At 45.1% G+C, this 24,606-nt stretch overlaps 1 protein-coding gene across 2 annotated transcripts in view; it reads left to right on the forward strand.

The window, feature by feature from the left end:
* The first annotated feature begins 1,844 nt into the window (after positions 1 to 1,844).
* Positions 1,845 to 24,606, forward strand: part of LOC138664151 (gastrula zinc finger protein XlCGF57.1-like) — a 44,537-nt gene continuing 21,775 nt past the window's right edge. Inside the window, exons 1-6 of one of the 2 annotated variants that reach the window (XM_069750597.1) lie at positions 1,845 to 1,894; positions 17,027 to 17,176; positions 17,306 to 17,485; positions 17,584 to 17,707; positions 17,787 to 17,884; positions 18,141 to 18,231. In XM_069750597.1, the coding sequence (XP_069606698.1) occupies positions 1,868 to 1,894; positions 17,027 to 17,176; positions 17,306 to 17,485; positions 17,584 to 17,707; positions 17,787 to 17,884; positions 18,141 to 18,231 (670 nt within the window). In that variant the 5' untranslated portion in view covers positions 1,845 to 1,867. Of the gene's footprint in view, positions 1,895 to 4,575; positions 4,725 to 17,026; positions 17,177 to 17,305; positions 17,486 to 17,583; positions 17,708 to 17,786; positions 17,885 to 18,140; positions 18,232 to 24,606 lie in introns of those variants that run through there. The other variant, XM_069750596.1, reaches the window with a different exon arrangement.

Raw genomic sequence — 24,606 nt, forward strand, 5'->3', positions numbered from 1 at the left:
AAGTTGAGGGTGCCAGGATGGAGGGCGTATATGCATATAATCAGGATGGGGGGACCCAAATCTTGCATTGGGGCCTATCAGACGCTAGTTATGCCACTGTATGTACATTCTGATGCCCCTATCTACAGTATGATGGCCTCTACAGCTCTGCCTCGTACACACACGGCTCCTCTCCGCACACCTCGTCCACACACGGCTCTGCCCCGTACACCTCGTACACACACGGCTCCTCTCCGCACACCTCGTACACACGCGGCTCCTCTCCTTACACCTCGTACACACACGGCTCTGCCCCGTACACCTCGTACACACACGGCTCCTCTCCGCACACCTCGTACACACGCGGCTCCTCTCCTTACACCTCGTACACACACAGCTCCGCTCCGTACACCTCATACACACACGGCTCCTCTCCATACACCTCGTACACACACAGCTCCGCTCCGTACACCTCGTCCACACACGGCTCCTCTCCTTACACCTCGTACACACACGGCTCTGCCCCGTACACCTCGTACACACACGGCTCCTCTCCATACACCTCGTACACACACGGCTCCTCTCCGCACACCTCGTCCACACACGGCTCCTCTCCTTACACCTCGTACACACACGGCTCTGCCCCGTACACCTCGTACACACACGGCTCCTCTCCGCACACCTCGTACACACACGGCTCCTCTCCGCACACCTCGTACACACACGGCTCTGCCCCGTACACCTCGTACACACACGGCTCCTCTCCGCACACCTCGTACACACGCGGCTCCTCTCCTTACACCTCGTACACACACGGCTCTGCCCCGTACACCTCGTACACACACGGCTCCTCTCCGCACACCTCGTACACACGCGGCTCCTCTCCTTACACCTCGTACACACACAGCTCCGCTCCATACACCTCATACACACACGGCTCCTCTCCATACACCTCGTACACACACAGCTCCGCTCCGTACACCTCGTCCACACACCGCTCCTCTCCGTACACCTCGTACACACACGGCTCCACTCCGTACACCTCGTACACACGGCTCTGCTCCGTACACCTCGTACACACACAGCTCCGCTCCGTACACCTCGTCCACACACCGCTCCTCTCCGTACACCTCGTACACACACGGCTCCGCTCCGTACACCTCGTACACACGGCTCTGCTCCGTACACCTCGTACACACACAGCTCCGCTCCGTACACCTCGTCCACACACCGCTCCTCTCCTTACACCTCGTACACACGCGGCTCCTCTCCTTACACATCGTACACACACAGCTCCGCTCCGTACACCTCGTAAACACACGGCTCCTCTCCATACACCTCGTACACACATAGCTCCGCTCCGTACACCTCGTCCACACACAGCTCCTCTCCGTACACCTCGTACACACACGGCTCCTCTCCTTACACCTCGTACACACACGGCTCCTCTTCGCACACCTCGTACACACACGCCTCCTCTCCTTACACCTCGTACACACACGGCTCCTCTTCGCACACCTCGTACATACACGCCTCCTCTCCTTACACCTCGTACACACGCGGCTCCTCTCCGTACACCTTGTACACGCGCGGCTCTGCTCCACACACCTCATACACACACGGCTCCCCTGCGTACACCTCGTACACACAGCTCCTGTCCGTACACCCAGTACACACACGGCTCCGCTCTGTACATCTCCTACACACGCGGCTCTGCTACGTCCACACTGTATCTCCATCCTGACCCCACACAGAAACGTCCCCTCATCCAGCACCATGACAACCAGTACAGCAGAGTCCTGCAGATACTGAGGCCCCTGATCATGTGACCCCTGACTCCTCCCCTCCTGTGACCTCATCACAGGTCCTGTGCACAGAACAGCCATATATGTGGTGTGCGGCTCTGTACGTGGAGGTAGGTGCTGGAGATTCCCCATTATGTTTCCCCTCTGTCGTTCTCTTCTCGCAGTAGGAACGAGAGGGGTATTCCCTACCACCACATCCCATCCCAATATGTAGTAGGTGTAAGCTATCCAGCGGTAAATTAGCTGTTAGTGGTCAGAACCATGGATACCTAACTGTCACTACATAGTGGTCGTAACCATGGATACCTGTTACATTACTGCAATGCCTGCAGATGGAGTAAGCGACATAGCAAATAACGAGAACTGTATTACATTTCTAATTGGAGGTATTTGCTAATATTATTATTATTACATCTACTACATATTGGGATAGGATCTTGGAGAAGGGAATACCCCTTTAACTTTAAGGAAAATGTAATTCTGGGAAGTGTAAGTAAATAGGTTTTATTAGTAGATATTGTTGCAAGAGATCTCGCATTTTTATTTAAAAAATTGTTATATGTAGGATGTATGTTGCTGTAGACAAGGATCCTCTCTTTTATCAGATAATCCTCACCGATTTTGCAGCCAGTCATTGACTTTAGTGGTCACTTCCTTCATGAGTACTGAGGACAGCGACAGATGACAGGGGACACTGGGATTTTGTATGGCATGTTACCAGGAGGACAGTCAGGGATCTCTTGTCCCGAGGTGCTGCAAGGTGACCCATGAGTATCTTAGCCATTATCACTTTGCCTGTGGGAGCCATCATCATGGACACTTGTTTGAGGTCCTGGTCTGTAGGTCTTACACCTGGACAATGCAAGAGCTGTGAAGTTTGTAGCCAGAACTAGGCTTAGGATTTTCTTTTGTACTGTGACATGACTTTTTACCCTGACAAGAAAAGAAAACTTGTTCTTTTTGTACTAAGCATCTAATCTAGTAGTTGACAATCCCATTAATTAATTTACCCCAAACATAAATATAATGTAACTGTTAATCTGTTTTATAGAAGGCAAGATGGTGGCATGACAAGCTGTAGACCTGTAGGATGAGTAAGAGAAGCGCAATTTACAGTGTGACTGGGTTAGAATAGCGATATCCCTATTGTAATATGAGAATATGAGGCATGTGTTTCTATTTCAGCTTCTTTCCACTGTCCTTGATTTCTAGTATTGGCCCTCACATTGCCTTCCATATAAAATAATGATCCCCCACATAGACTTCCATATATTATAATTGCCTCCACATTCACTTTCATATAATGTAATGGTCTCCACATTGTCCTCCGTATAGTATAATATCCCCCTCATTGCCTTCCATATAATACACTGCTCAAAAAATAAAGGGAACACCTAAACAACAGACTATAACTCCAAGTAAATCAAACTTCTGTGAAATCATACTGTCCACTTAGGAAGCAACACTAATAGACAATCAATTTCACATGCTGTTGTGCAAATGGAATAGACAACAGATGGAAATTATTGGCAATTATCAAGACACACTCAATAAAGGAGTGGTGCTGCAGGTGGGGACCACAGACCACATCTCAGTATCAATGCTTTCTGGCTGATGTTTTTGTCACTTTTGAATGTTGGTTGTGCTTTCACACTCGTGGTAGCATGAGACGGACTCTACAACCCACACAAGTGGCTCCAGTAGTTCAGCTCATCCAGGATGGCACATCAGTGCAAGCTGTGGCAATAAGGTTTGCTGTGTCTGTCAGTGTAGTATCCAGAGGCTGGAGGTGCTACCAGGAGACAGGCCAGTACACCAGGAGACGTGGAGGGGGCCGTAAGAGGGCAACAACCCAGCAGCAGGACCGCTGCCTCAGCCTTTGTGCAAGGAGGAACAGGAGGAGCACTGCCAGAGCCCTGCAAAATGACCTCCAGCAGGCCACAAATGTGCATGTGTCTGCACAAACGGTTAGAAACCGACTATATGAGGATGGTCTGAGTGCCCGACATCCACAGATGGGGGTTGTGCTCACAGCCCAACACCGTGCAGGACACTTGGCTTTTGCCACTGAACACCAGGATTGGCAAATTCACCACTGGCGCCCTGTACTCTTTACAGATGAAGGCAGGTTCACACTGAGCACATGTGACAGAAGTGACAGTCTGGAGACGCTGTGGAGAGTGATCTGCCTGCAACATCCTTCAGCATGACCGGTTTGGCAGTGGGTCAGTAATGGTGTGGGGTGGCATTTCTTTGGAGGGCCTCACAGCCTTCCATGTGCTCGCCAGAGATAGCCTGACTGCCGTTGGGTACCGACAGTGTCGGACTGGCCCACCGGGAGATCGGAGAATCCTCCGGTGGGCCCTCCCCTTCACCAGACTCCTGCTCTGTCCTGTATTATGATTGCATGCACCCAGCAGTGAGTGTTATTCCATAACGTGGTGCCGGCCGCCTGCACCGCTCAGTAACATGTGATGTGAGGTGAGAGCTTTCTTATCACCTGCTGCGGCTTCTATTGATGTCTTGGCGCCGCTCTCTCAGCTGCGCAGTGCTCATGAGATCAATAGAAGCGGCAGCCGCAGGTGATAGAAAGCTCTCGCCTCACATCATATGTTATTGAGGAGCAGTGCAGGCGGCCGGCACCGGGTATAGAATAACCCGCACAGCGCCACCACACAGCACAGAGCCACAGGCTGTGAGACACTGCACACAGCGTCTAGAACGGAGTTGATTTTTTGAGGGCATGATGTCACTGGAAGGGGCGGGGCCTCCATCAGACCAGTGACCTGATAGCAGGAAGCAGAGCTGTGCCGACTGAGGCTGCTGGAGCCCTGTAAGTAGAGGACCGAGGGGGCTGCACTATGGAACTGTGGGAGGAGAGGAATGAGGGTCTGCACAATGGATCCTTGCACAGACAGGAATGAAGACCCAGGACTCAGTGTGAGTGGTCAGAGGATGAATTTATTTGATGTAACTTGAAAGGGGCTGTGTGGAGAAGGGGGGAGGATGAGGCTGTGTGGAGAAGGAGAGATGATGAGGGGGCTGTGTGGAGGAGGGATGAGGGGGCTGTGTGGAAGAGGGATGATGAGGAGGCTGTGTGGAGAAGGAGAGATGATGAGGGGGCTGTGTGGAGGAGGGATGATGAGGAGGCTGTGTGGAGAAGAAGAGATGATGAGGAGGCTGTGTGGAGGAGGGATGATGAGGGGGCTGTGTGGAGGAGGGATGATGAGGGGGCTGTGTGGAGAAGAGATGATGAGGGGGCTGTGTGGAGAAAAAGAGATGATGAGGGGGCTGTGTGGAGAAGGGGGGAGGATGAGGCTGTGTGGAGAAGGAGGGATGATGAGGGGGCTGTGTGGAGGAGGGATGAGGGGGCTGTGTGGAGGAGGGATGAGGGGGCTGTGTGGAGGAGGGATGATGAGGCTGTGTGGAGAAGGAGGGATGATGAGGAGGCTGTGTGGAGAAGGAGAGATGATGAGGGGGCTGTGTGGAGGAGGGATGAGGGGGCTGTGTGGAGAAGAGATGATGAGGGGGCTGTGTGGAGAAGAAGAGATGATGAGGGGGCTGTGTGGAGAAGGGGGGAGGATGAGGCTGTGTGGAGAAGGAGAGATGATGAGGGGGCTGTGTGGAGAAGGAGAGATGAGGGGGCTGTGTGGAGGAGGGATGAGGGGGCTGTGTGGAGGAGGGATGATGAGGGGGCTGTGTGGAGAAGGAGGGATGATGAGGGGGCTGTGTGGAGAAGGAGGGATGATGAGGGGGCTGTGTGGAGAAGAAGGGATGATGAGGGGCTGTGTGGAAAAGGAGGGATGATGAGGGGGCTGTGTGGAGAAGGAGGGATGATGAGAGGGCTGTGTGGAGAAGGAGGGATGATGAGGGGCTGTGTGGAAAAGGAGGGATGATGAGCTTTGTGGAAAAGGGGGGGGGTGATGAGGAGGCTGTGTGGAGAAGAAGAGATGATGAGGAGGCTGTGTGGAGGAGGGATGATGAGGGGGCTGTGTGGAGGAGGGATGATGAGGGGGCTGTGTGGAGAAGAGATGATGAGGGGGCTGTGTGGAGAAAAAGAGATGATGAGGGGGCTGTGTGGAGAAGGGGGGAGGATGAGGCTGTGTGGAGAAGGAGGGATGATGAGGGGGCTGTGTGGAGGAGGGATGAGGGGGCTGTGTGGAGGAGGGATGAGGGGGCTGTGTGGAGGAGGGATGATGAGGAGGCTGTGTGGAGAAGGAGGGATGATGAGGAGGCTGTGTGGAGAAGGAGAGATGATGAGGGGGCTGTGTGGAGGAGGGATGAGGGGGCTGTGTGGAGAAGAGATGATGAGGGGGCTGTGTGGAGAAGAAGAGATGATGAGGGGGCTGTGTGGAGAAGGGGGGAGGATGAGGCTGTGTGGAGAAGGAGAGATGATGAGGGGGCTGTGTGGAGAAGGAGAGATGAGGGGGCTGTGTGGAGGAGGGATGAGGGGGCTGTGTGGAGGAGGGATGATGAGGGGGCTGTGTGGAGAAGGAGGGATGATGAGGGGGCTGTGTGGAGAAGGAGGGATGATGAGGGGGCTGTGTGGAGAAGAAGGGATGATGAGGGGCTGTGTGGAAAAGGAGGGATGATGAGGGGGCTGTGTGGAGAAGGAGGGATGATGAGAGGGCTGTGTGGAGAAGGAGGGATGATGAGGGGCTGTGTGGAAAAGGAGGGATGATGAGCTTTGTGGAAAAGGGGGGGGGGGGTGATGAGGGGGCTGTGTGGAGAAGGGGGGATGATGAGGAGGCTGTGTGGAAAAGGGGGGATGATGAGCTTTGTGGAAAAAGAGGTGATCCAGGGCTGTGTGGAGAAGAGGGGGGGAGTGAGAAAAAGCCCATTGGTGAGTTCACCGCCTCTGCATTGTGGGACTTTCTCACTATGCTAGTGGGGATCTCACCAAGGTCACCGCAGTTCAGGGGCCTGGCTGAGAACATAGCCTCAGTGACTTGTCGTAACCTCGATGAGGTTAGCCGACGCCAGTGACGGAGGTAAACTTTATACCTCCGATCACAACTGTGGGCTCACATCATTTGAGAGCGTGTGAACATCAGCTGTCTGACTGGCGGATCAGAAGCAGTGTTTGCTGCTCTGTCTTGCATCTGACAGAGTGGTAAACACTGGATGTATTGGCCCCCCATTCAAATGAATAGGGTCCAGGTACTGTTCTGGTACCCGAACCTGGTCTCATTTTTAACTGTTCGGCCGGACCCGAACATCTAGGGGTCCGCTCATCTCTAATCCTGTGTCTAGTGTGTGACTGGTGTATGTATGGTGCGTGAGTGTGTCATGTGGCTAGCGTATGACTGGTGTGTGTGTCACATGTATGTATCCTGTGTCTAGCGTGTGACTGGTGTGTATGTGTCGTGTCTATTGTGTGTATGTGGCACATGTCTAAATAATAAAATCTTTCTGTGCTTATAGAATATCATTGTTCTAGGTTTTACATAAAATTATCTGCTGCCGGCAAGGGTGCTTAACTAGATGGAAACTAAGGCTACTTTCACACTTCCATCTTCAAAATCTGCACAGGATCCATTAAGACGTTGAAATGACGGATCCTGTGCAGATTGTGGAAAACGTGTGCACTGGGCCCGTCTTTCTGACGGACCCGTCGAAGCTGTGTGCACCTGTTGTGTATGCGTCTTCGCTACGGTTTTCCGCTGCGAAAACGCATACACAACACAAACCAGGTAAAAAAAAAAATCGCGGTATTCTCACCTACCGGCGTTCCCACGCAGCGATGCTCTTTGTAGCTAGCAAAAAACGTTCCTCTGAACGTTTTCTCTGCCCGACGGACCGTTTTTTTGATGCAGGATCCAGTGAAAAAGGGATGACTCTGCAGCTAGTACCCCTTAAGCATGGTGGGCCCTTAGAATGATTTTCTCTGGTGGGCCCACACTACTCCAGTCCGACGCTGGGTACCGAGATGAGATCCTCAGACCCCTTGTGAGACCATATGCTGGTACAGTTGGCCCTGGGTTCCTCCTAATGCAGGACAATGCCAGACCTCATGTGGCTGGAGTGTGTCAGCAGTTCCTGCAAGATGAAGGCATTGAAGCTATGGACTGCCTCCCGTTTCCCAGACCTGAATCCGATTGAACACATCTGGAACGTCATGTCTCGCACTATCCACCAATGTCACATTGCACGACAGACTGCCCAGGAGTTGGCGGATGCTTTAGTCCAGGTTTTGGAGGAGATCCCTCAGGAGACCATCCGCCGCCTCATCATGAGCATGCCCAGGCATTGTAGGGAGGTCATACAGGCACGTGGAGGCCACATACACACAACAGAACATCATTTCCTTGTCTTGAGGCATTTCCACTGAAGTTGGACCAGCCTGTAATTTGATTTTCCACTTTCATTTTGAGTATCATTCCAAATCCAGACGTCCATGGGATATTAATTTTGATTTACATTGATCATTTTTATGTTTTATTGTTCTCAACACATTCCACAATGTAATGAATAAAGATTTGACACTGAAATATTTCATTCAGTGATATCTAGGATGTGGTATTTTAGTGTTCCTTTTATTTTTTTGAGAGATAAACACAAAGAATGACATCCAATGGTATTATATAGAGATACCAAATAAAATCAATATTTTTATATATAAAAATGCTCAATTAAACACCATAGAATCACCTTACGTGTAAAGATTAAGTGGGAACTACTAGTGATGAGCTAGTAAATGTTTCAGCTGCGGCAATAAAAACTAAATCTCCTGCAGGTCACCCTAGCGCCTGATGGGTGGCGGGAAGCGGTGTTAGAGGTTCGGAGAGTATCCTCCTGTGTAAACCATCTGGAACAATTGAAAAAAGTCCATTTGCGCTGGTACTACTACCCAGTTGCCCATTTTGGCCCTCAATGCTCCCCATTGTGCTGGAGAGGCTGCGGTATGTTGGGGACGCTTAGCCATATGTGGTGGTCGTGTCCGAAATTACTGAATCTTTGGGTTAGTTTGGAGGACGTGATAGCGGAGGCGACTGGGATTCGGATGGCCCTGCAACCTAGTATTGTTTTATTGCATATTGGTTTGGATGAGATCCCACATGAACTGAGAGGTATGTTCTCACATTTGTTTATAGCCGCTAGACTGGCAATAGCTTCCAAGTGGAGAGTGACTAGCGCACCGACCATACAATCTGTGATTGATAGGATGAACCTTCATTGCCAATACGAACGGGCGCTGGTGTTATCTGCGTCATCCAAAACAAAAAAGTCTCAGATCTGGAAGCCGTGGCTTGATAGCCGGTTTTCCTTTATTCCTTTAGGATTGTGCTATGGTGATCCGGGATCTGATACTCTCGGCCCGTGACAAATTTTTGCTCTGTGCCTGGCTGTTTAGTTTATATGGCGCTTTGACTTTCAGGAACCGGTATTTTGGTAGGTTAGTTAATGTTTAGACCTTCGATCTAAATAATCTACGGTTTCCACATGTCAGCTTTACATCAGCGCCATTTGTAAAATGTTATTTTATTTTGTTAGCATTTTAGGAGGTTTAAAATTGTAGCAGCAGTTTTTAATTTTTTCAAGGAAATTTACTAAATTTATTTTTTTGTGGACTTATCCATGTTTGAAGTGACTTTAGGGGTCTCATATTGGGAAACCCCCAAACGTGATACCATTTTAAAAACAGCACCCCCTGACATATTCAAAACTGCTGTCAGGTAGTTTATTAACCCTTCAGGTGCTTTACAGGAATTAATGCAAAGTGGTATGACACAAATGAAAATGTGTACTTTTACCACCTAAATGCCTTTAACTTCTGAACAGATTACAACAGCCAGCAGACTCTAAGGCCGCTATTTGGTCATGAATTTCCACGGCAAACATCAGGACCACACAATCATGATCTGAGGGCACCAATTGGGATAAAGAGGAAGACCCCACACTCTGTTAACCATATATAATGATGTAGTCACAATTTACAGCAGCTTCTAAGGGGTTAAAGAGATTTGGATGGTGCAAACACTGATCGTGGCTGATGCAGAAAGTTGTCAGCTCTAGTGCACAACCGACAGATGCTGGATTGTTACCTGTATGGGGAGGCTATTCTCTTATATGTCAGGTCAGTTAAAAGGCGTATTGGCTGTCATTAAGGGGTTAAGTCTCCACTTAGCCTTCTTTTTTGCATGCTAAACATTCCCAGATCCTTTAACTGTTCCTTGTAGGACATACTTTGCAGTCCACTTACCATCCTGGTAGTTTTTTTCTGAACTTTTTCCAGTTTTTCGATGTATTTTTTAAAATCTGGTGCCCAAAAGTCTACACAGTATCCCAGATGAGGCCTTACCATAGAGGAGTAGAACGGGATAATTAACATACTTCATGTGATCCAGACTCTATGCTTCTCTTAATAAATCCTAGAACTGTTTGCCTTTTTTGCTGCTGCATCATACTGCTGATTCATGTTCAACCTGTGATCTATTAGTCTTTTTCACATGTGCTATTGCTTAGTTCTTTTCCTCCTATTTTGTAGACGTACTTTTTGTTTTTTATGTCCAGATGTAGACTCTTGCTTTTCTCCCTGTTAAATACCATTCTATTAGGCCGGCTTCACACTGCGTTAGCAGCAGCCCGTTCAGCACATACGCTAACGGGCTGCTGTAACGCAAGTTCCGGTATATGCAGAGCGCTAGCGCAGATAGAGCATCTGCTAGCTCTATCTGCGCTAGCAGTGACGGACCCGGAAACGCTGCAGCCCGCGTCTCAGGGTCCGTCACTCAATGACGGCACATCCCTAGCGCACGCCCATTGTGGGCTTGCGCTAGCGATGCATCCGACATTGCTTTCAATGGCTGCGTTAACGGACTAGGTTACACCGTGTTATGCCGCGGTGTAACGTAGTCCATTTAACGTACCACCATAACGCAGTGTGAACCCGGCCTTATTTGCTGCCCATTTTTCAAGCTTATCTAGATACTTCTGAAACCTTTCTCTCTCTGCTCTAGTGTCAGCTATCCCTCCTAGCTTTGCATCATCTGCAAATTTGATTAGGTTACCTTTAGTTTCCTTATCTATATCACTTATCAAAATATTGAACAACACTGGGGCCAGGACAGCCTTGCGGTACCCCAATTGAAACACTCTTCCGTTTGAATTTGCAAACATGTATTGCCACTCTTTCAGTACCATCACTGAGCCAGTTATAAATCCACCAAACCATTGCTGCCATACTTGGTCATTTTTTCAATAAGGATTGTATAAGATACTTATTCAAATGCTTTGCTGAAGTCAAGAAATACTATATCTACCGCATTTCCCTGATCCACCCACTCAGTGATTTCATTATAGAAGCAAATTAGATTAGTCTAGCATGACTTGTTTGCTACAAACCCATGCTGGTTCTGGTTAACTACTGTATTCTTATCCAAGTACTTACATGCATGCTGTTTAATATTTTGTTTAAAATTCTTTCCTGGCATAGAAATAAGTCTCACTGGCCTGTAATTTCCTGTGCCCCATCTTCTTTCCTTTTTTGAAGATGGAGCCAGTATTTGCCCTTCTCCAATCTTCTGCGACTTTTCCTGTTCTCCAAAAACTTTCAAAGGTTCTAACTAGTAGTTCTGCTATTTCCTCTGCTAACTCTTTCAGTACCCTAGGATGTAATTAATCTGGACCAGGAGATTTAAATTTGTTTAAATTAACTAAATGTTCCCTCTCCATATCCCTATTTATAGATAGCATGGATTCTTTTATTCCTTTGATAGCACAGTGAAGATCAGTTGATATGTCGCTCACTTTCCTAGAGAACACAGATTCAAAATAGGAATTAAAGGCTGAGCGCACACGGTGCTTTCTCGCAGCCTTTTATCCATGGAAAAGGGCCAAAAACGTTACGTAATCCTTATGCCAGCTAATTCATTGAGAATCTTGAAGTGCTGTGCACATGATCAGTAATTTTTCCTTTGAGTACTTTCAATGTGTTTTTTTCTGCAGCATGTCAATTCTTTGTGTGGATTTTTAGCGATTTGCACCCATTGACTTCAATTGAGTCAGTCAAATCCGCAGCAAAAACACAGGTATAAAAATGTTTGCGGATTTGCTGAGTTTTTACGGACTAACTGGTGTTTCCCATGCTATCATCTGTGTGACAGCATGGGAAACATTGGCACGGTTATTTTGATCAGCGGTAACATTACCACCGGTAAGATCGTTACCGCTGGCAGAGCGCTACGGGATCACACTGTCAGATGTCAGCATGACCCCGCAGGTTACCCCGGGCGTCAGATGATGAGAGACTACTGCTCCCATCAGCCGATGCCTGCTGTCACTGATAACCGTTATAGCATGCGCTGCTGATGGGAGAATTAGTCTTTCATCAGCCGGTGTCTGTGCTCAAACTTAAAAAAAAATAAAACATTTAAAATGATTAAATACATATTCAAATGAAAATAAAAAAAAACATTATATTCACCTAACACCAAATCCCTGATGTCCTTGTCTCCTATAAAAACATTGCAATAAAAAAACAACATATACTCTCTTTAACACCCAGATTCCCATGGTCCCTGTAAACAATCAAAAATATTAAACAACCATACACTCTCCTGTCCATTGTAGTCGACATAATCCAGAGTGTCCAATGGTGATCTCCCTTGCAGAACAGTCACATCGGGAGCTAATTGGCCGCCAGTGATTCACTGACAGGAACGTCATCGCTCTCGCAGTATATAACTGAGCCTCTGTGAGAGAGGTCAAATGAGTTAATCAGCTGATGAGCCCCGATGATCTCACTTACGGCACCAACAGTACATGAGACCTTTCTCACGCAGCCGTAAGTGAGATCACCAGGGCTCATCAGCTGATAAACTCGTGTGTTCAGCGCTACACACTGCAGGAGCGATTACCTCCTGTATCAGTGTGTAGCTGACTGTCCTTGAGAGCAGCCACATTAGTGACATTATTGTTGATTATTATCGTAATAATAATCTTTATTTTTATATATCGCTAACCTATTCCACTGCGCTTTACACTTCTGCACACATTATCATCACTGTCCCCGATGGGGCTCACAATCTAAATTCCCTATCAGTATGTCTTTGAAATGTGGGAGGAAACCGGAGTACCCAGAGGAAACCCACGCAAACACGGGGATAACATACAAACTCCTTGCAGATGTTGTCCAGGGTGGGATTAGAACCCAGGACTCCAGCATTGCATGGCTGCAGTGCTATCCACTGAGCCACCGTGCTGCTTATTTTTATTGCAGGAGATAATGGCTTCAGTAGATTAGGCGATGAAGTGAGTATGGTTTAATTTAGATTCAATAAAGGAGTCTGTGACATTATTTCAAATAAAGGACTTTATTCTGGGTGTGTTTATGACTATGGATGGCTCTCCATTACTAACCTTTGGACTTGATGTCACCTGACAATAAAAAGATTACATCAACCCACCAACTCTCAACCCATTTGCCACCGCACCCAAGCAAGTGGGAAGAGTGAGGCCAAGTGCCATAATTTGTGCATCGTATTGATGGGCCAATTCTGGGCCAGCTGAGAGCTAAAGTTTTAAGTCTGGGAGGGGGCCAATAATCATGGCTATTAATATCAGCCTGCAGCTGTCTGTCTATCCTTCGCTAGTTTTTATAGGGGAACCCTAAGTCAATTTTTTTTCCGGGGTGACCCTGTAAACTAGCCAGTAAAGGCTAAGCATACAGCTGTGAGGTGATATTAATACCCTGCGAACCTTTATGGCTATTGGCTCCTTTCCAGAATATTAACATCAGCCATCGGCTTTCCCTCTGCTTGTTATGAAAATTATGTGGGAGCCCACATAATTTTTTGTTCTCCATTTTTTGTAAAAATTAACAGGTATCACGGTGCATTTTTTGTAAAAATTAACAGGTATCACGTTGCATTATGATTTCTGCCAGTTACTGCTTGGTTTCCGCCTATGCAGTTTCATTCTGTTAATGCTCCTATATAGGCTGGTGACTGTGTGTGTGTATTTTACTACTTACTGGTTTAGTAATGAGGTTGTCTGTCTGAATCCTCTTCATTACTAAACCTAGGGCTGCTGACAACAAGCCCTAATCCCTTTACCCTGATGCCACTGTATCAGACTGAAAAAGAAGGTGTTGAACCAAGAAATTACATCACAAAACATATATTTTTTTGTAAAATATCTGTATTCAGCTCAAAAAAGCATTCATTGCTGTACAAAAATGAATGCAAAAGATGCATACAAAACTGCGGCAAAAAGCGCACCAAAAATGCTGCAAAATGAGCATTTTTGCTACCAAGAGATACAGAAACCTTGCAGAAATTTCTGCAAGCAAATACTCAACGTGTGCACATAGCCTTAAAGTTCAGCCTTCTTATTATAATTTTTGACCACTGCACTCTTTTATTCCTGTAAAAATTCTCTATCATCGTTGACTTTTCTATAGCTTTTGACATACCCGCAAATCCTTTTTTATTGCTTTTGGTCTCTCTGGCTTTAGCTCTTCTAACGCTTGCCCTGCATTTTCCTGCAGACTGCATGATATTCTTCTCTAAATATGCCCCCCTATTTCCATTTGATATATTCTGTGTTCATCTGTCCTGGTCTCTTTAAATGCTTCCAATTCTTCTTTTCGGGATTGTTACTGATTGTGCAGCAAGAAGTTAATTTAGGAAAATCTCCCATCCTTCTTGGACATTTCTGTCCTTTATAACATCCAGTTATTGTAAATTTCCTACCCCCTTTCTGAGTCTATTAAAATCTGCCTTTCTGAATTCCAGCCTTAAAATCTGAGTCTTCGCTGGCCTTCCTTGAAGCAATGAATAAGAGCAACTAAGCTCGAAACGCATCTGCTTAGTGATCTCTGGAGAGGCTAGTGATGTTTATGCTGTATGGTATTATACTGTTTTTTAAAGTATTGCTTCAATAAATAATGAATTTTTAGGAACAAAGAGCTGGATCACCTCTTTAATCGATTAGTAATCCTGCTGCACCACAGACTTTCTGCTCTCTGATTTCTGGACAGCTAAGGGGTGAGCTGACCTTTCTTTTCTTATTTCTTTATCTCTAGATAGGAGTCTATCATACAAGTAATTCAATCCATGGTCTAGAAACTCAAAACGTTGCTGACTGCACCATTGATGTAGCCAGTTGTTCACCTGTTGAATTCTGTTCAGTCTCCTTGTTCCATGTTCTTTCACTGGGAGAAGGGATGTGAAGATGACCTGTGCTCCCACTTCCTTCACTTTCCGGCCTAGGTCTTCAAAGTAGTCTTCTGCATATAGTTTCCAGGTCCTTTTTTGCTGTGTCATTTTCCTATGTATTAGTAGGCATGGATAGTCATCTGTTCAAAACAAAAATGATTAAAAAATAACCAGAGGAGTATAAACCCTTAAAATAATTTTATTAACTTCAATAAATAATATTAAAATTAATGAATGACATACAGCAATACTACTGGGTAATTACAAAAGAATGGGGATGTCAATTAAATATATCTAATCACATAGTACCCTGTGCCTTATCAAGCTCACTGTATCCAGAAATACATAACAGTACCAGGGGTACACATTCCCCAAATTCCAATAACTAGTCAATCATGAATTCATATTTTAAAACATCAAAAAAGCAAGATGGCCGCACTTACTGAGGTGTATATTTGAAGAAAGCGTCCCCACTGCCTCAACCCAGGTTTCGTTTCAGTACTTCATCAGGAGCATCTCCTGATAGAAACTATAGCACTGAAGAGTCTTGATACCCTAGCAAACACATCTTTGATTTGGGCACCTGGCAGATAGCACACTTCTTTTGAGGTGATGTGCGGTCTGCGGTTAGCGGCTTCTATTCCTCTCAGTAGGGAATGCCCCACAACCACCCCTGTACTTTTCTTCTTCATGTAAAGGTGTGACATACTGTTAGGTGTCGAGTTCCCGCCGCTGCACAGGGGGAATCTCGAACCATGTCTGCTGCTGTCTCCCATTCTCCAGCCGCAGTGGAGCCTGCTCAGCAGAGAGGTCAGTCCCAGCGTCTGGCTCAAGCTGAAACTGTGCAGGTGGTTACTGCTGTCCTTCCAGGCACAGCCATCGTAACCAGTACTGATCAGCAGCAAGCAGGCGGTCCTGGGACTAAGTCCTGCTTTTCTTCTTCTAAGCATGCCCAAGGGACGACCTCTCATTGGAGGTCAGGGGTCACATGCTCAGGTCCTGTAGCAGCTCCTATTGGATCACTAGGAAGGTCCTGGAGAACTTCTGCTATAAAAGTTTTGCATGGCCACAAAGCCATTCGCTAGTATTAATCAGTTATTGTGTGTGTGTGGATGTATGCCTGTTCCGGTGAAAGCTCCGAATCATACCCATCCTTAGTGTTGATGAATGTTCGCAAATGTTGGAGCTATTTAGCGGAAGTTACTGCCATCCAGCACCATGCACAATCTATAGCGTCTATCTGCAGCGTTAGCCAGTGCGGCACTATGCGCAACCAGTGTGCTTACCTGTCCCTACTTGGGCGGCTAGTGGTGTCCTCCAGAGTGGCGCTGCGCGCACTCAGTGCGCTACATCTATTTTGTGTTTACCCTGGGACCGCAGTTCCGATGCCGAACGCAAGTGATCTAGAGGGACTCTAACCCCGTGTCTTGGGACAGAGTTCTGTGACTCAATACTTGCGTTTCCTCTGCGGTATTGCGGTCCTGTGACGCAACAGGGTTCGCTTCATTCATACCGGGTGTAGCTAACCCGTGTATGGTTTCATTATACCACCATTTACTGTCCGCCATTACCTAGCAGCAGGTATCACCCCTGCACGGTAGACCCCAGACTGCGAACGCACGTTATTCCATCTTTATAATTATTTGGGGCGTTGCGCTAGCCCTAACACATAATTTCACCTCAAAAGTGGAAGAGCTGTGTTAATATTAAATGTTCCAGTCCATTCAGGTTTTTTTGTGATACATTTTCTGCAAATCCATTAATATCGTAGAGCCGCATTCACAATGGCTATGGAGAGGTTAAAAAAGTTTTAAAAAAATAAATACCTGGCCCTTTTTCAGGCCAGCATGGTCTAGGCCATCTTTGAAGTGTACTTATGCCTGTAACTTTTAAAGATGTTAGACACTAAAGGGCACCATAGATGGCCCAGTGAAGGTCGCATAACAGACTAAAGAAGATGACTGGATTATGCACTAGGACAGTTGTGGTCCAAATGAGTATAATTTATTTCATTTTATTTTTACATATATTTTTTATTCTCTGGGGTCTGGAGAGACATCACGTCATCTTCTTCCTATTCAGGTCCCTACAACATCGGATCCTTCCAGTGAAGATCTTCTATTTAAGGGAATTCTCCAGTTTGACCTCTCTAGGATGGATAAGGAAAGGGCCAAGGTTGCGGCGAGGATATTACACCTCACCCTAGAGATCCTCTTCCAGCTTACTGGAGAGGTAAGAGATTCTGATGACGTCACATTACATCATTCTTATCTATGGGAATAACAGATGGACAGAACTGGAGAGGTGAGGACTCTGGAAATGTCTGTAGTGAGATTTATTAATGTGTCTCTCCATCACCAGGATTACACAGTAGTGAAGAAGACCTCTAGTGAGCGCTGTCAGGCCCCTGTGTCTGAGGGATGGGGAAGACCCCTGAGCCCAATCATGGGGCCTCCACCTCACCCCCTGATACATGAGGACATCAATGACCGGAAGATCCTAGATCTCATCTACAAGATGATTGAGCTGCTGACTGGAGAGGTGACACTGCTGGGAATGCTGGGACATTATACAATAACTCAAGGGTTATACAATAACTGAAGGGATAGTGGGGATGATGGTACCATTGTATGTGTCAGGTTCTTATAAGATGTCAGGATGTTGCCGTCTATTTCTCCATGGAGGAGTCGGAGTATTTAGAAGGACACAAAGATCTGTACAAAGACATCATGATGGAGGTTCCCCAGCCCCTCACATCACCAGGTAATAGGACTAAATACACACGGCCTATAATTATCTGTATGTAAAGAATGAATTCAGTCCCAGTATGTGTTTCCTCCAGTTCTATCCAGTGAGAGGACAACACCAGAGAGATGTCCCCATCCTCTTCTTCCACAGGACTGTAAACAAGAAGATCCCAGTGTTCCTCAGGATCATCAGGTAGATGGAGAGAAGATTTCATTAGATATTCCCTATGATGTGTAGATCTCTGTGAAGATCTTGTGTTCAGTCTTGTTTTATCCACCAGTACTATACACTGAATGGCCAATATACTAGAGACACCTGCAATGATTTGATTACTGCTGTCATTTCATTTTTGGTTGTCATGTTAATTTATGGTCTTTACTTTTTTTTTGTTAAATCATGTCTTACTACCGTACTTCTCTATCTGTGACTTTTACAATATTTCGTTCAGGGTGAAGATCTGAGCTATATTAACACTACAGAGACATATGTGAGGGGTGATGAACGGTATAAAGAGGAGATTCCTACAGATGACTGCACAAGTGAGAACAAGTTTGTGTTGCATGTTATGTTTTTGTTTTTCTTGCAAAAAAATTGATGTGTAAAGAGGGAGCACAATATTTTTTTATTAACACATTTTAATGGCAAAGTTTCAATGGGTAAAATATGAAATGACATTTTTTCCATACAGAAAAAATACAAAGCTGATCTCTATATTTTCCTTTGGACCATAGCTTTTCCAATCCTCAAGATAATATAGTTTTTGAGCATTTTAAGATCTCAGATGTCTTGGACTTCTAATTCAGCATCAGGACCAGCATAGGGATCTTAGGCAAGAGAGAGGGATGTCTAGAGAAATTATTGATAAGACACAGGAAAAGAATTGAAAAGAATAGGACAAAGGAAAAGATGTTGGTTTGTGCAGCTTGCAGCAGACTTGATTGACCTGCCTAATATCCCAGAGATCAGCAAATCTTCTAAAGGTAAATTGAATTCACCTCAAATTTTATGAAAAAAAAATCTGAATTTATTTTGTGATTCGCTTGATGCGAATCCAGCAAATTCCTGGCTGAATTTTAAAAGGGCCAATAAAGGGTTAATAAAATTGATGCTTCTCACCTTTCCTGTTTTTTCTGCAGCCCACTATCTGGCATTCCTCTCTCCAGAAGCAGAACAGTCAGTGGTTTGCAGAGGCTGCAGGACAAATGAGCAGTGAAGTTGATATCAAATTTTTTGCATAATTAATTTTCTTTATAAATTTGAGTGATTTGCTGGATTTGAATTTTGCAACATTCTGTCATCATCACAACTACCGTATATTGGAAGTCAAACTTTGTGGAGTAAGTTTGTGAATAGAAGTCCTTAAGTGGATATGTCATGAGGAAAAATAGACTTTTTCTCTAGATCGAAACTAAGGTAGAGATCTGAATTTTTTATCAGCCTTTTTTTAAACTGAGAAATAGTTTTAATAAAGAAGTTCTTTGTGTCCTCTCAAATCAGAAGAAAGTCTGTGATTAACTGTTGGTTCCTGTGCTTTTAAGAGATACAAGAGGATGCTGTCAGCATAGAATAAAAATGGAGGCTTTTTGTAATGTATTTCATTACCTAATTTTGCTTCCTTCTACAATGTCTCCAACACCATACTGAAAGTGCTATTTTAGCTGCCTTGTTCATGCTCTTTTATAAGCTACTTTGAATTGCCTGTGTGCACTGTTTAGAAACACTTTCAGATCTGATCATGGGGAGAGGAACAGAAAAGTTCACAAAGAGAGAACGTTTGAATATGGATTCTTGCTTGTTCTGCAAGAATAAAAAAAAAAGCCTACTCAAGCAGCGATTTATGGCTCAAGTATTCAGTTAGCGAGGACTCATCTCCCACGTGTACTAGTATTTTGTCTCCTAACTATCCCAGTTTTGCTATAGCTGTCCTGTCCTGCAGCAATATAGTGTGCCTTCTGACAAAGTTTCCTCTAGTACAGGGGTGGGGAACCTTTTTCCTGCCGGGGGCCATTTGGAAATTTCTACCATCATTCGGGGTGCCACAGAAAAATTATCACCTGGAAAATTACCCCTGTATATTTAGTCAAACAATTATTTACGATAACTCACCCTTAATGTGATGACTGGAGCTGCTTCTCTTTGGTGCAGCTGTGATGTTAGGTGATACTGATCATGTTGCTTCTCACAGCTACTTTTCAAGGTTTGTTAGCCAGGAGAGCAGCCAACTTTTTGTCATAATAAGTTTTGTAAATCATATACATCACATAGGAGACGGTGGGACTACTGTATATACATCACATAGGAGATGCTGAGACAGCTATATATACACCATATAGGAGACAATGGGACTGCTGTATATACACCACATAGGAGACACTGTGACTGCTGTCTACACATCACATAGGAGACACTGAGACTGCTGTATATACATCACATAGGAGACGCTGAGACTGCTGTATCTATATCACATAGAGGATGCTGAGACAGCTGTATATACATCACATAGGAGATGCTGGGACTGCTGTACATACATAACATAGGAAACATTGAGACTGCTGTATATACATCACATAGGAGACACAGGGACTGTTGTATATACATCACACAGGAGACGCTGGGTCTGTTGTATATACATCAAATAGGAGAAGCTGGGACTGCTGTATATACATCACATAGGAGATGCTGGGACTGCTGTACAGGGTGGGCCATTTATATGGATTTGCCCTAAATAAAATGGGAATGGTTGGTGATATCAACTTCCTGTTTGTGGCACATTAGTATGTGGGAGGGGGAAACTTTTCAAGATGGGTGGTGACCATTTTGAAGTTGGCCATTTTGGATCCAACTTTATTTTTATTTTTTTCAATGGGAAAAGGGTCATGTGACACATCAAACTTATTGAGAATCTCATACAAAAAGCAATGGTGTGCTTGGTTTTAACGTATCTTTATTCTTTCATGATTTATTTACAAGTTTATGACCACTTATAAAATGTGTTCAAAGTGCTGCCCATTGTGTTGGATTGTCAAGGCAACCGTCTTCTCCCACTTTTGACACACTGATAGCAACACTGCAGAAGAAATGCTAGTCTAAGGGGGATAGATTCCTTGTAGGAATGCTCAGACCTGACACCCATAATGTGGTGGTGCACCATCTTGCTGGAAAAACTCAGGGAATGTGCCAATTCAGTGCATAAAGAGGACAGCACATCATCATGTAGCAATTTCAGATATCCAGTGGCATTGAGGTTTCCATTGATGAAGAATGGCCCCACTATCTTTGTACCCCATATACCACACCATACCATCAATTATGGGTATCAGGTCCGAGCGGTCCTACATGAACAATTTCCTGGAAAGTGGATTGTTCGTCGTGGTCCAGTTGAATGGCCAACAAGGTCTCCCGGTCTGACCCCCTTAGACTTTTATCTTTGGGGTAACCTGAAGGCAATTGTCTATGCTGTGTAGATACAAGATGTGCAGCATCTGAAACAACAGATACTGGAAGTCTGTGCTAGCATTTCGTCTGCGGTGTTGCTATCAGTGTGTCAAGAGTGGGAGAAGAGGGTTGCATTGACAATCCAAAACAATGGGCAGCACTTTGAACACATTTTATAAGTGGTCATAAACATGTAAATAACTCATGAAAGAATAAAGTTACATTAAAACCAAGCACACCATTGTTTTACCTGTGAAATTCTCAATAAGTTTGATGTGTCACATGACCCTCTTCCCATTGAAAAAATAAAGTTGGATCCAAAATGGCCAACTTCAAAATGGCCGCCATGGTCGCCACCCATCTTGAAAAGTGTCCCCCCTCCTGTATACTAATGTGCCACAAACAGGAAGTTGATATCACCAACCATTCTCATTTTATTTAGGTGTATCCTATAAATGGTCCACCCTGTTTATACATCACATAGGAGACACTGAGACTGCTGTAAATGCTTAAAGTCATTCTCAATACTTTGCACTGATGAGAGGCAATACCTTAAAACACCGTGTCTGCAAATTGAGATTTTGATTTGCCTTTTATCGTAAGTCATATGGCAAAGCTCGTTAAAGGGTCTACTTTCAATAGGTGGCACAAGAGTAAGTCCTCTTCCTCTCTGAAGAGGCAATTGGCATATTTAATTTCCAGAGAAGTATTAAAAGCCTTATAAGCCTCCTCACATTGGCATGCCAGGCTAGGCATGTCACTCTCCATTAGGGGAAATGTTACCCTTTAGGTTCTTTATGTATCAATATTAATGTCACCATGAATCTTGACCAAATCTCTAACACCGTTGGCTGAAATGCAAACTATCAATGACTCTCTACCATGTTTCACTGTTGCTTGCAAAAACATAATATTGCACCATCTCCAGTCCTTTGGCAAGCAAACTGCTTTTTGGTTACAGTCAAATATATAAGATTTTGATGGATCAGATCTGCTGACATTTTTCTGCACTACAATTCCTATATACAGTGGGGCAAAAAAGTATTTAGTCAGTCAGCAATAGTGCAAGTTCCACCACTTAAAAAGATGAGAGGCGTCTGTAATTTACATCATAGGTAGACCTCAACTATGGGAGACAAACTGAGAAAAAAAAATCCAGAAAATCACATTGTCTGTTTTTTTAACATTTTATTTGCATATTATGGTGGAAAATAAGTATTTGGTCAGAAACAAAATTTCATCTCAATACTTTGCAATATATCCTTTGTTGGCAATGACAGAGGTCAAACGTTTTCTGTAAGTCTTCACAAGGTTGCCACACACTGTTGTTGGTATGTTGGCCCATTCCTCCATGCAGATCTCCTCTAGAGCAGTGATGTTTTTGGCTTTTCGCTTAGCAACACGGACTTTCAACTCCCTCCAAAGGTTTTCTATAGGGTTGAGATCTGGAGACTGCCTAGGCCACTCCAGGACCTTGAAATGCTTCTTACGAAGCCACTCCTTCGTTGCCCTGGTGGTGTGCTTTGGATCATTGTCATGTTGAAAGACCCAGCCACATTTCATCTTCAATGCCCTTGCTGATGGAAGGAGGTTTGCACTCAAAATCTCACGATACATGGCCCCATTCATTCTTTCATGTACCCGGATCAGTCGTCCTGGCCCCTTTGCAGAGAAACAGCCCCAAAACATGATGTTTCCACCACCATGCTTTACAGTAGGTATGGTGTTTGATGGATGCAACTCAGTATTCTTTTTCCTCCAAACACGACAAGTTGTGTTTCTACCAAACAATTCCAGTTTGGTTTCATCAGACCATAGGACATTCTCCCAAAACTCCTCTGGATCATCCAAATGCTCTCTAGCAAACTTCAGATGGGCCCGGACATGTACTGGCTTAAGCAGTGGGACACGTCTGGCACTGCAGGATCTGAGTCCATGGTGGCGTAGTGTGTTACTTATGGTAGGCCTTGTTACATTGGTCCCAGCTCTCTGCAGTTCATTCACTAGGTCCCCCCGCGTGGTTCTGGGATTTTTGCTCACCGTTCTTGTGATTATTCTGACCCCACGGGGTGGGATTTTGCGTGGAGCCCCAGATCGAGGGAGATTATCAGTGGTCTTGTATGTCTTCCATTTTCTAATTATTGCTCCTACTGTTGATTTCTTCACTCCAAGCTGGTTGGCTATTGCAGATTCAGTCTTCCCAACCTGGTGCAGGGCTACAATTTTGTTTCTGGTGTCCTTTGACAGCTCTTTGGTCTTCACCATAGTGGAGTTTGGAGTCAGACTGTTTGAGGGTGTGCACAGGTGTCTTTTTATACTGATAACAAGTTTAAACAGGTGCCATTACTACAGGTAATGAGTGGAGGAAAGAGGAGACTCTTAAAGAAGAAGTTACAGGTCTGTGAGAGCCAGAAATCTTGATTGTTTGTTTCTGACCAAATACTTATTTTCCACCATAATATGCAAATAAAATGTTAAAAAAACAGACAATGTGATTTTCTGGATTTTTTTTTCTCAGTTTGTCTCCCATAGTTGAGGTCTACCTATGATGTAAATTACAGACGCCTCTCATCTTTTTAAGTGGTGGAACTTGCACTATTGCTGACTGACTAAATACTTTTTTGCCCCACTGTATGTATTCATACATTATTGAGTCACTTGGCCTTGTGTATGGTTGTTAGCTGCAATTCTTCAATGAAAACCACTTCTGGCTAGAATTTTATGAACACTGCATAGGTGTAGCTGGGGCCCACTGGTTTCTGTCAGTTGTGAGCTTATGGCACTGCTGGACATCTTCCCATTTCTTTTTTTTTAATTTAAATAGATTTTTATTAACGATAAACAGAAAAAGAGAAAACATCATTCTCTCATCCACATTTCAATATGTTACATACATCTTTTCTTAATTTAAGAATCCCCAACATACCCACAACAACCCACCCCACCCCCCCCCCCCCCACAGGACAGCTCATCCCAAGTCTAAACTCCCCTGAGGCCACCAGTGCCTCAAGTAGTTCTCACCTATCTGAAGCCTATAGTACCCAACTTCTATTACTCTATTACCCAACTCAAGCCATGGAGACCACATTTTATTAAACATCTCTATTTTCCCCCGTCTCTTGTTAACACCTTTTTCCAGCTTTAGACCATGTTGTACATATTGAAGAAATTCCCTCCTCGCAGGTGGTTCTGCCTTTATCCAGTTCCGCGCTATCACTTTCCGAGCCATATACAGTAACCTAGCGATTGCAATCTTCCAGGTGTTGTCCACTCCTATTTCATCCACGTATCCCAACAAGCATATTATCGGATCTCTCAGGACTCTACATTTATACGCTCCTTCCACCCGACTCAAAACTACCACCCAAAAAGCGGCCAATCTAGGACACGTCCACATCATATGATAAATTCCAGCATTCTCACACCCACACCTCGGACACTCAGAATCAGCACGCAACCCCGCTTTATGTAGCATTTCC

Source organism: Ranitomeya imitator, chromosome 2, assembly GCF_032444005.1.
Source record: "Ranitomeya imitator isolate aRanImi1 chromosome 2, aRanImi1.pri, whole genome shotgun sequence".
Taxonomy (NCBI): Eukaryota; Metazoa; Chordata; class Amphibia; order Anura; family Dendrobatidae; genus Ranitomeya; species Ranitomeya imitator.